This window comes from Bos taurus, chromosome 5 (genome assembly GCF_002263795.3).
Source record: "Bos taurus isolate L1 Dominette 01449 registration number 42190680 breed Hereford chromosome 5, ARS-UCD2.0, whole genome shotgun sequence".
Taxonomy (NCBI): domain Eukaryota; kingdom Metazoa; phylum Chordata; class Mammalia; order Artiodactyla; family Bovidae; genus Bos; species Bos taurus.
In genome coordinates this window covers 108,443,284-108,456,275 of record NC_037332.1, presented here as the reverse complement: position 1 = coordinate 108,456,275, position 12,992 = coordinate 108,443,284, and the positions used below count along the sequence as shown (strand labels likewise).

At 54.5% G+C, this 12,992-nt stretch overlaps 1 protein-coding gene across 15 annotated transcripts in view; it reads right to left on the bottom strand.

Annotated features, from left to right (window-relative positions):
- The window catches only part of CACNA1C (calcium voltage-gated channel subunit alpha1 C), a 459,127-nt gene that overhangs the window by 337,770 nt on the left and 108,365 nt on the right, over nt 1-12,992 (bottom strand). For all 15 annotated transcript variants that reach the window (XM_024992752.2, XM_024992747.2, XM_024992758.2 and 12 more), the window contains exons 2-3: nt 5,392-5,713; nt 1,709-1,814 (exon numbers count right to left, since the gene is read on the bottom strand). In XM_024992752.2, coding sequence (XP_024848520.1) covers nt 1,709-1,814; nt 5,392-5,713 — 428 coding nt within the window. The remainder of the gene's footprint in view (nt 1-1,708; nt 1,815-5,391; nt 5,714-12,992) is intronic.

The following is a 12,992-nucleotide window of genomic DNA, read 5'->3' as shown; positions in this document are numbered from 1 at the left end:
CACCCTCATGGGGGAAGACGGAAGACGGACCAGTGGTGCAGCCTGGACTAGCTTGGGCTTGCGGGGGTCACCCTTTACTCACAGCAGTTTTACTGAGGTACAACTTACAACCAGGAAATCTGCCCATTGTGAGGGTACAACTTACATACAGTTGTATGACCATCACCACTGCCTAGTTTCAGAGCTTGTCCATCACCCTGTGGAGTGATTTTAAAACCATGGTCCCTCTGCTCCAGCCCGGAGGACATCCTAGGACCGCTTGCTCTCCAGCCCAGCGTGAGGAGGGGCCAGCAGCACTCAGCCACCCAGAGCACCCACCTGTACACTCCCCACCCTCATTGACTCTGGGTGAGGGGCCATCCCTGGGACCTAAGATGACAGCAACCTCCTCTGAGCCTCGGTCCAGAGTCGACCCAAAGTGTCACTGGCTGCCAAACAGGCCTCGGAGTCTTTTTCTAAGTTGCAGATTAACTGAGAGGCTGTAGAGTTTCACGGAGGGTGGGGTTTGGGGGATGCGGTTATGTGATATGACACTGGGAGAAGAGGTGGCACCAAGGAAGGCCCTGCTTTTTCCAGGGGACCTCTGGAACACCCCTGGTGTGTTTCTTTTGACACAGCAAAGAGCTCCTGCCTGCTGACACAAGGTCGCACCTCGGCAGGCCACGTGGACTTGGGCTCTGCTTGCCATGTCATCACTCAGCTCGCCAGCCAGCTCTGGAGCCTGACCCCACACACAGCCCAGGCTCCCTGAGACAACCAGGCAAAGGCTGCAAAGTCCAAACAGGCATCAGACACACTAGCTGCAGGGGCCCAAGAAAATGTCAAAGACTAAAAAGCACAAGAATTGATTACCCCGTGATATCAAGAGAGGCTGGCGACAGGAGAAGGAGGCCCTGGTACTCTCCTGTTTCTTCCAGAAACAACCACCAACTGTCCCCTGTCACTAACTACAGGAAGCTGCCAACGACCCGGGAGATGCACTTTGTGGGGTCACGTGAGAAGCTCTGGAGTCCTGGCAGGGGAGGGGAGAGGCAGGACTTCCCCCCCGAGCCGGCGGGCGGCCCAGGATCCCGGGGCGCCTGGTCGGGCCAGCTGCATTCCACAGCCCCCTCTGTGCCCAGACGGCTTTGTGATGACTTCAGGCTCAGCGCAAAGTAAACACTCTCCACGCTTTTTCCATGGACACGTTCTAACCCCAAACTGCCAGCACTGGCCTCCCGACCATCCAGATGGAAAGCCGCCTTTCCCAAGAACATAAAACCTTCTTAACTAAATAGTCCATCTTGGCTGCAAAAGCAAACTTTCCTACAAGCTTCCTAGAAATTACTTCTCGAGCACTGAGCCTACGAATCACCTGAGCAAAGCCCCCTCAGTGGAATGACGGCCCGGGGAGCAAACGCGACGGAGGATCCAGAAGGCACACTCACTCCAGCAGACACCTGCCCTTCCGGGATGCGGGTGGAAAGAGCACCCACGGGCCACTGCCCAGAACTCACAGTCGCGTGCATCCTGCTCCCAACTACCTGACCGCAACAGTCTTTCTCACAACAGGCCGAGATAAGACAGGTGCTGATGTGAATAAAGAGGCCTTGACATCCAAGCTCGGCTGGCTTTTGTAACATCAAGCATGTTCCAGCTTGAATCCACGTGGTCCAAGCTTAGCCCCCACTGCCATTGTGCAGAGGCAGGCACACGGCGGTGCACTTACCAGGTTGGAATTCGTGGCGTTGGAGTCGTCCTCTGGGAAGGGAATATAGATCGCTAAGGCCACACAATTGGCAAAAATAGTCAGTAAAATAATGATTTCAAATGGCCTGGGGAGAGGGAGTTAAGGAATTAATGCCACAGGAAGCACCAGTGAAACACACACACACACACACACATATATATATATATATTTAAATGAATCGGAGATCCATAAGAATTTTGTTTAAACAATACATTCCAAGCCCCTTGTGTTCTGAAAAGAAACATATGCCTTTTTAAGTGCTTCTAATGGGGCCCCGCCAAAATTTTTCCTAATATGTCAAAAGCAGTGGAGGCCAGTCGCGTGCCAGAGTAAACACAGATTTCTAAAACTTTTTTCCCTTCTTTTATTTATTTAGATTGCACTGGACTTCATTTTCTCTCATGTGTGCCGGGACTCGCCCCTGCCCACCCCTTCCTGGGCCGCCCTGCCCGCGGGCTCGCCCGCCTGCACTGGGGGCCCGACGAGGCTTGGCTTGAAACAGGCAGACCCTGGGGGGCTCAAGGCAGAGACTTGACTTTGACTCTCCAGCGAAATTTGGAGATAATACTTTCAATCTTTTAAGTTGAAGTTCAGAGTCTCTTTTTTTTTCTTCCTCCTTATTCTCTGACAGCTTCCAGAGAGCCTGAAGGTGGCCAGGGGCTCTGGACCCCAGCAGCAAGGCAGCATGAGCAGTGCGGGTTGGGGGCAGCAGCTGGGTGCAGGGGTCTCTTCCATCTACTCAGGTCCTGCTTTCGGGGGTGGGGGTGGGGCGGCCTGTGTCCCAGGGTCTCCTGACTTGCTGCGGGTTGTGCTGGGGTTTGGAGGGCGTGGGGATAAGCCAAGCTTCACTCCCCAACCTCAAGGAGGTCCCTGTGCCTGGATCTCTGCATCAAAATATCAGGCAGATGCAAAAATGAGCAATTGTGACCATACACCTTCTGCCCTGCACCCTTGATGGAAGGCCATGGGGTGGGAAGTGGGGGCACTTCAGAGGAAGGGCCCAGCTCATGCTCTTCCAGCCCCATCTTCCCTCCTCCCCAGTACAGCCACGTTTCCAGCCCAGTCTTTGGAGCCTCACCAGGGGAGGATGAGAAAGAAGGCAGCCATTCCTGGAGGCAGGGGCTGCCTCCATCTCCAGGGAAGCCTGGGCTCGCAGAGCTCGCAAGTCCTGAAGCAGACAGAGGCCTTGGAGATGGCCTGGTCCAAACCCCTGAGGCCCAGGGAGCCAGAGAAACTCCCAAGACCCACAGCAGGCATTGACCTGCCAGGCCAGAACCCAGACCCCTGCCCGCAGAGTCCACTATCCACTCCTTTGCCATGGACATCCCAGGATCTGAGTTCTCAGGGCAGCTTGGGGCCTGGAAGGAATTGATGATCCTCCAGTTCAGGGCCCCCTGGACACTGTGCTGCCTACGGGTGGGTCCCTCAGCCCTGAGGGCGGAGCTGGTCATTCGCTCACCCAGCATGCCCCCTAAACACGGTCAGTCTTTGTGTCACCTTGCCATTGAGAAGACCTGCAGTGGGTGCCCAGCCTCCCCACTGGACAGGCAGAAAATAAAGCAGCGTCTCCCAGGGCCGAGCTGGCAAATAGCAGAGTCAGGTCTGAACCAGAGCTCCTGACTCATCTTTTCCATCGTCTTGCTGCCTTTGAGCTGGCCAGGGATGCGTGGGGAGTTGGGATGCTGGTGGGAGGAAGGCTGGGCGCTGATGCTGACCGAAGGCTTGCTCCCTCAGGCCCTGCTCTGACCGCCTTGCTCAAACCGCAGAGTGGTGGGCAGTTGTCACCCCATTCCTACATGGGGGAAGTGAGACACAGAAGGTGACAGGATGCGTCAACTTGCCCAGAGTCACCTCGCTGGGGTAGGATGGGCTCGGACCAGAAAGTCTGGCTCTGAAGTCTGAATTTGTCAGGAGTCTTCTGCACTGATCCACTCTGAAATCATCCCAAGCAACTGTCGTTGCTAAAGTTTTGTGGGAACTTTTTTGGTGGACCATTTTTCAAGTCTTTATTGAATTGGTTGCACACTGCTTCTACTTTATGGTGTTGTGTCTTTCTCGCTGGGAGGCACGTGGGATCTTAGTTCCCTGACCAAGGATCGAACCCACACCACCTGTGTCAGAAGGTGAAGTCTTAACCACTGGACAGCCAGGGAAGTCCCACCATAAGTGTTTTTAGGAGATCGGCTCTTTCAGGCCCCCTCCCATATGGCCTCCTCCCTCTCACCCTGTCCCCACTCAGCCCAGGCTGGGCATCTTTGTCCCCATCATCTGCCCTGGGGCTCCCCTCTGCAACCAGGACAAGAGCCAGGCCTCACATATCAACCTATCCCCTCCCCACAGGTGAGTGACAGCTGAGTCCAGGTGTCTCCTGCTCTGATGCCCACTGTGAGGTGGGAATTTAGGCCCAGGTCAGGTCCCCTTGGGACCCCACTGAACTGTTGGCCTCCTCCTGACCTCCTGCAAACCGCCCCCCCGCCCCGCTCCCCCACCAGTGCCTTTCTCCTAAACTCTGGACTCATGGAGAGACGGAGCGGAGATGTGAGTTCAGGGCCCCTGGATCTGAATCTCTGGTGTGAGTAGAGCGAGTGCAGCTCCTCCAGGCCCCCTGCCCCACCCTGGACACATGGCCCAGCCACCCCTTCACAGCCCTGACCAAGCGGTGCTGACAGCAGCCCGACGGGGACCCACAGATCCAAGCCTCTGACCCAGGCAGTGGACACCTCAGCCCCGGGACCCCCTGCCCAGTTCTGCAGCTGTGCCGGGCTTAGGCCACCTCCTCTCAAGTGATTTGGGACTTAAGGGGCTCAGGGTTTGACAGAACAAACATTTCTTGCTAAACTGAAATGTTCTTCTCTCTCGAGTCATCTCCTTATACCTTTCATCCACTCCCAAAACTTAGAAATCTTTCCATGGAAAGTCGTCAATGAAACCTAACACCCGCCCTGAACCTTGGGAGACATGGCAGGCTTACCCGAATAGCTTCTTCCTAGGAAAACGCCTGGCACTGAGTCCAGGGTTCTAGTCCTGTCTATACCACCCTGCAGGCTCCGTGTCCTCACCAGGAAAGTTGGGGGCACACACACTCACCCTCAAGGGCCTTCCCATCTCCCTCACCCCACGATTCCTGGGCGGGATTGCTCTGTGAGAGCCCAGCCCTTCAAAGCCTCATCCTCTGCAGCCCGTGCCCACCGGGTTCTGTGCAGACACGGGTCTGCATCACCTCCCAGGCTGCTGGTTCTCAACCCAGCTGCACCTGGAGAGTTCAGCCAGGCCCGGGCAGAGCTCAGACACCTGCGCTTCATCCCAACCCCCAAGGAACACTGATGGACTCGTCCAACCTCACGGAGAGGTCACACGGCTGTGCCAGCCCATAGATCAGGAAGAGGTGACATGTCAACCCACACTGAGTGAGCCCTGAGCAAGCTCAGCCTGGCAAGCGAGGAGAAACAACCCCTTAGTCTTGTTTCCTTAAACACTGCTTTTATATACAGAACAATCCCCATGGAGCTGGCTATACAGGCAGCTTCCCAGGCCCCATCCCCACAGGCTCTGACTCAAGGCTGGGGAGGGCCTAGAACTCTGCATTCCAGCCATACCCAGTGACCGACCCAGTGGTCTGAGAACAACCCGCCGCAGGCCACACAGCTGAGCCCAAAGGATACTTCCACTCGACGATGCTGATGCAGGCCCTCCGGATGGGGTTCTTTAGGGTCAGGCAGAGCAGGGCGCGGGGCGGGCGGGTGGCTGTCGTGCTGCCCTGCTTCTTGGGCTTCCCATACTGCTGCCGTTTCCGCTGCGTGGAGCTGACCGTGGAGATGGTTGCGTTGCCAGCACTGCCCATCAGCTTGGCCTGCCGGGCCGCGTCGATGGCGGCCTGCCAGGACAGGGCGGCCCCCGGTGTGGGGATGTGCTCAGGTGCCAGCCCCGCGGCCGCGTTGGCGTTCATGTTGGCGTGAGCCGGGCGCGGGCTCCCATAGCTGGGACCTGCAGGAGAGGACAGGGACAGTGGTCACTGCGGGGGAGAACCAGGAGCCCTGGCAATGCGATCTGGGCCCCAGACTCGCGAGTATTTTTTTAAAATTTCATTTCAAACCTTTGCAGGAGCTGGGGCGGCAACCCGTGGAAACACCAGTGTGTGACACTGGGTCTGCTCTGGTCCAAGCTCAGCCCAAGTCAGCTGTGTGACCCTGGACACGTCTCTCCCGTCATTTTAAGCGGAAAAGACACGAAATGTATGCATTTCAGCACTTGGGGATCTCAGAAACACAGCAAGAAGAAGAGGATGCAGAAAAGGAGAAATATGCTCTGCAACATGTGGCAGTTAAAATATATACTCATAAGCACACATACAAATATGCTTTGTTTTTGGTTGTTTGTTTAGAATGGTTGTCTAGAGAAGGTGAGGCACAAAATAAAAATAGGATACGGGGACAGGAGAAAAGAATGAATGAATGAGAGCCGCTGCGTGAATCAGTGCTGACAAATGTACAGTGAATTGAAGGATATAGTTCACTCAAATCTCTGCACCTCAGCTCCAAAATAAAAGTAGGAATCATAAATGAAGGGGTTGGACCAAAGCGAGGTGACATCCAGGTACCGCAAACCCGTCTGGCGACGGGTGTTGTTGGATAGGACAGCCGGCAGCTGTGAGGGTTTTAAATCACGACAGCAGGTCCCATGACGTCCCCCCAGTTGAACAATAGGATCTATGCGCCCTCCTGACATAGGTTGGCCTGCTGTGATTCTTTTGGCTCATAAAGTTCAGCAGAGGTGACACAGAGGTGACTTCTAAGGTAAGTGGAAAATCCGAAACGCCAGCCCTGGGCCACCACGCTGTGAGGAAGCCCCACCAGCCTATGTGGGGGTGGGGAGTCTTGTCCATCCCGCAGCAACTCCAGCTGTCATCTGACTGCAGCCCCATGACAAGACCCCAAACCAGAACTGCCCAGGGAGCCCTTCCTGAACTTCTGACCTGTAGAAACTGGAGCAGCCCAGTGTGCACTACAGAGAGCCACTTGTTCGGGGTGACTTTGTGTAGCATTTGGCGTCTGGGAAATGGCATTGTGTGTAGTGAGTGTGGCCAGGAGGGGATAGAGGGACAGAAATCCTGGGCAGGACCCAGAGGAATCCAGCATAGACGCCTCTGCATGGCTCTGGCTTGTAGGCAACACAAAGCTCCAAGACTGTCCCGGGCCTGGTGGGTTCTCCCCCATCTGCCCACTGACACCAACCCCAAGAAGCCTACAAGGTCCACCAAGAGACTGACCCAGTCTGGGCCCTGGGACAACCTGTGACCTTGAGACTGGCTGCTGGCCAGGCTCTGCAGGATTAGGAGGCACTGCGAGAATGGGGTGATGCTGTGGGCAAAGAGCCTGGCATCTGGAGACCACATCAGTCACCCGGGAGACAGTGGCCAGAGCCAGGCCAGGGGCACGGACACCACTTGCAAGCCCCCCTCAGTAACCCTCTCCTCTGCATTATGTGCACGGGGTTCTTCCAGGGAAGCTGCTGCTGCCTCTTGGGGCCCCTTCCCCCTCCTCAGGACAGGCTGGACCCAGATGACCACGTGGTCATCCTTCCCATAATCAACTCAGGCTCACCCTGCTAGTTTGCCCTTCGAAGTTACTTTTGCTCCCAGCTGGCCCTCTTGCCTTCACCACCAGCCTTGTCCCCGACAAGTGCCAGTTCAGAGATAAGCACGTGACCCAGCTTAGCCTCAGATCCCAGAGATACTCTGTCCTGGAGACAGATTCTGACAACCGCTGGGCTCCTGCATCCAGCCACACCTGATGCCAGATCCACCTCTGAGCTCTCCAGCTTTATTCCTTAGGTAACTTCACTTGAAAGAGATGAGAATACCAGACCACCTGACCTGCCTCTTGAGAAACCTATATGCAGGTCAGGAAGCAACAGTTAGAACTGGACATGGAACAACAGACTGGTTCCAAATAGGAAAAGGAGTATGTCAAGGCTGTATATTGTCACCCTGCTTATTTAACTTCTATGCAGAGTACATCATGAGAAACGCTGGGCTGGAAGAAGCACAAGCTGGAATCAAGATTGCTGGGAGAAATACCAATAACCTCAGATATGTAAATGACACCACCCTTATGGCAGAAAGTGAAGAAGAACTCAAAAGCCTCTTGATGAAAGTGAAAGAGGAGAGTGAAAAAGTTGGCTTAAAGCTCAACATTCAGAAAACGAAGATCATGGCATCTGGTCCCATCACTTCATGGGAAATAGATGGGGAAACAGTGGAAACAGTGTCAGACTTTATTTTTCTGGGCTCCAAAATCACTGCAGATGGTGATTGCAGCCATGAAATTAAAAGACGCTTACTCCTTGGAAGGAAAGTTATGACCAACCTAGATAGTATATTCAAAAGCAGAGACATTACTTTGCCAACAAAGGTCCGTCTGGTCAAGGATATAGTTTTTCCAGTGGTCATGTATGGATGTGAAAGTTGGACTGTGAAGAAAGCTGAGCACTAAAGAATTGATGCTTTTGAACTGTGGTGTTGGAGAAGACTCTTGAGAGTCCCTTGGATTGCAAGGAGATCCAACCAGTCCATTCTAAAGGAGATCAGTCCTGGGTGTTCTTTGGAAGGACTGATGTTGAAGCTGAAACTCCAATACTTTGGCCACCTCATGAGAAGAGCCGACTCATTGGAAAAGACTCTGATGCTGGGAGGGATTGGGGGCAGGAGGAGAAGGGGACGACAGAGGATGAGATGGTTGGATTGCATCACTGACTTGATGGACGTGAGTCTGAGTGAACTCCGGGAGTTGGTGATGGACAGGGAGGCCTGGCGTGCTGCGATTCATGGGGTCACAAAGAGTCGGACACGACTGAGCGACTGAACTGAACTTCACTTCACTTAAGCTAATCTGAATTGGTTTTCTGTCCCCTGCAGACCTAATACGCTTGCTCATGTGCCTGACTGGACTTCCACTCCTGCCCGTTTCCCAAGTCACGTCCTCCCACCATCACACTAGTGACACACAGAAGTTTCCAGTTTCACGCCACCTGACTGACGGGACCCCCATGTACTGTATACCTCAAGGGCTCTGGGACTTTTCTGAACCCGACAGGAAGGCATATCGTGACAGGTTACTGTTGGCTGTGCAGTCAGGAGAGGCGGGTGGGTGGCATTTTATCACAGAGGTGCAGGTGCCTGTGACCCACCCGCTGGGCCCGAGAGGAGCCCTCCAGGTCTGCGTGAGTGCCAGCTGGTCTGCACCTTCTCCTCTATGGCAGCTGCTCCTGCACCGTGCCATCTGGTCCCCATGGCATCAGAACCCCACCCCCACTCCCAGCCTGGAGAGCAGCCTCTGAGCTCTCCTCAACGCGCAGCCTGTGCTCTGTAGACACAGGCTCCGCGTCTCCATCAAGGACCCAGAGGAGCCAACCCCTTCCAGACAGGGATCCCGTCCCTCACATGCTCGCCGCCATCGTCACTGTGGGGCATCCCAAGCTTAGAGCAAGGGAGACCCTGCTCGGCCAGGCCTCTGCCTTTCTTAGGAGGCCCCAGAGGAAGAGACTGGAAGACAGGACGCGATGCATTGAGGCACATGCTGCACGAGGGTCCCGTGACAACCAGCAGGTGCGTGTTCCCATCACCCACAAGAGCAGAGGACGTGGAGTGAGGCTGGAGATGCTGCGTCCACTCGCTCTGTGTGTGCACTCACGGGGGCCATGAGTCAAGCACCCTGTGCCTGGTTCATGGCCTCGGGGTGAAGGGCCTGCAGTTCTGACCCCAAGAACACCCTTTGTGTTTGACGTGACCCTCATCAGGCAGCATCCAGCGTGCCATCAGCTCTGGGCCCCCAGGGTGGAGGTGGGTGGACGAGCCACCCAGGACCAAGCGGGTCCAATGTGGCCATGTCGTGGTTTACCAGGTTCACCAGCAGGGGCTGTGACCCTGCTTGCTGCTTTGATCTGTGAGAAACCACCTTCCTTCCTCGACCCCTGGCTTGGCCAGCCTCTTCTGGAGCTCCTGGAGCAGCCCCTCCTCTTCCCTCAGGGCCGTGGAAGCAGCCGTGACCCCCTCTGACACAAGGACCCTGCAGGCCACAGCTCTCTCCTGACACGAGACCTCAACAGTGCCTGCCGCCCTGCCGTCCCCCGTTGTCCCCCAGCCCCCTGCACTCTCTCACAGCACCAGCCACATCCTGACCGACCATCCCGGAGTCCACGGATGATGCTGGACAAGACGTAAGGCGCAGCAAGGCGGAGAAGACACCCATCACCCAGGGAGGCCAGCGTGGGTGCGTCCTGGGCCCCAAGCCGTCGAGACCAGGGCCCCTCGGAGCCCAGAGGCAGTCGGAAAGCCTGGTCTGGGTGGGCCGACTTCAGAGCCACCGGAGCCTCGGTGACCTTATTTACACTGAACCGTTCCCAGAGCACTTGGACCTCTTGGGAGAGCACCATCTGGAGAAGCACACACGAACAGGGCCGCGGGGAAAAGAGGAATGACAACCTCCCCAGCCAGAGGGCAAGAAAACAGCCTTCAGGGTCTCAGTCCTGGAGCCCGAGCGCAGCTGCAGTCCTGCAACCAGGATGGGGGCGGGGGGGCGTGGACACACACACGCACATGCACACAGACACACACACAGACACAGGCACACACACACACAGACAGACACAGACAGACACACACAGAGACACATAGACACACACACAGACACAGACACACACAGAGACTAACAGACACACACACAGACACAGACACACACAGATACACACAGACACACACAGAGACATACACAGACACAGACACATAAGACACAGACACAGACACACACATACACACAAGACACAGACACACACACAGATACACACACACACACACACACAGACACATACAGAGACACACAGACACACAGACACATACAGAGACACACAGAGACACACAGACACAGACACACACAGATACACACAGACACACACAGACACATAAGACACAGACACATAAGACACAGACACAGACACACACAGATACACAAAGACACACACACAGACACAGACACAGACACACACACAGACACATAAGACACAGACACAGACACACACAGATACACAAAGGCACACACACAGACACATACAGAGACACACACAGACACAGACACATAAGACAGAGACACACACAGATACACATAGACACACACACAGATATACACACAGACACAGACACACACAGATACACATACAGACACAGACACACAAGACAGAGACACACACAGAAACACATAGACACACACACAGACACACACACAGACACAGACACACACAGATACACAAGACAGACACACACACAGACACAGACACACACAGATATACACAGACACAACAGATACACACACAGACTAAGACACACACAGAGACATACAGACACAGACACACAGAGAGACACACAGACACACACAGAGACACACAGACACACACCAGACAAAGATACCCACAGATACCCACAGATACACACACAGACACACACAGACAAAGACACACACACAGATACACACAGACACACACAGACACAGACACACACAGACACACACACACAGACACAGACAGACACAGACATACACATAGACACACACAGACACACAAGACATAGACACACACAGAGACACACAGAGACACACACACACAGACACACACAGACACAGACACACACAGACACACACAGAGGCACACAGACACAGACACAGACACACACACACAGACACACACGCACAGACACACACAGACACACACAGAGACACACAGACACACACAGATACACATACTCAGAGACACACACAGATACACACAGACACACACAGAGACAATAGACACACACACAGACACAGACACACAAGGATACACACAGACACAGACACAGACACACACAGACACATACAGAGACACACAGACACACACAGACACACACAGAGACAATAGACACACACACAGATATACACACACAGACACAGACACACACAGAGACACACACACACAAGACACAGACACACACAGAGACACACAGATAGACACAGACACACACAGACACAGACACAGACACACACAGACACAGACACACACAGAGACACACACACACAAGACACAGACACACACAGAGACACACAGATAGACACAGACACAGACACACACAGACACATAAGACACAGACACACACACAGACACAGACACACAAGACACAGACACACAAGACACAGACACACACACACACAGACACACACAGATACACACAGACACACACAGAGGCACACAGACACAGACGCACACAGACACAGACACACACAGAGGCACACAGACACACACAGAGACACACAGAGACACACACAGACACAGACACACACAGAGACACACAGACACACACACAGACACACAGACACACACACACAGACACATAAGACACAGACACACACACAGACACACACAGACAGACACATAAGACACAGACACACAGACACACAAGACACAGGCACACAAACACATATGTGCACACAGACACATGCACACACAGATGCACACACACAGAGATGCACACACACATACACATACAAACACACAGAGAGGCGGACACAAACATACATGCACACACATGCACACACACACAAGAGACACGTGTGGCCCTGCAGGCTGGCCCCCACCAAGGCTATACCTCCAGACCCAGCTCAGCCTCCCCCACCCCATGTGACTGTCCCCCATCCTACATGACTGTCCCCCATGCCCTGGGATGACTCCTCAGTCAGGTCTGAGGCTCCATCAGAACCCCTGGGGCCTACAACAAGAGGACATGGTGATCTGAGAACACCAGGAATGGAAAAGCTCCATCTCGGACCCCACACGGGTGCCGGAGCAGAGTGTGGAGGGAGGGAAGCGCTCTGTGTCTGACGGCTTCTGTTAGCAGGAAATAACCACCCAATGCAAAGAGACCAATTTTCAAATTACAAAGCTGATTCAAAGCTTGGTCTCCTGGCTGCCAGCTGAAAAGATGCCACCATCTAAGCAAGCTCCAGCTCCTGCCTCCCCAGACGATCTGCCCGAGCCCAGGGAGGCAGCCCAGCTGACCAAGCTGTGCACACAGGTGGGCATCCATAGCGGACACCTTCCTTGTATGGAAGAAAGTGTCTCCCACTTGAGAAGGAGCCCAGCTGCCCTGGGCAGCACCCACTACTGCACCCACGGCTCTGCTCCGAGGGACCGGGACAAGGCATCGTTCAGCCTCAGGACTGTCTGCTCTGCTAGGGTTCAAACA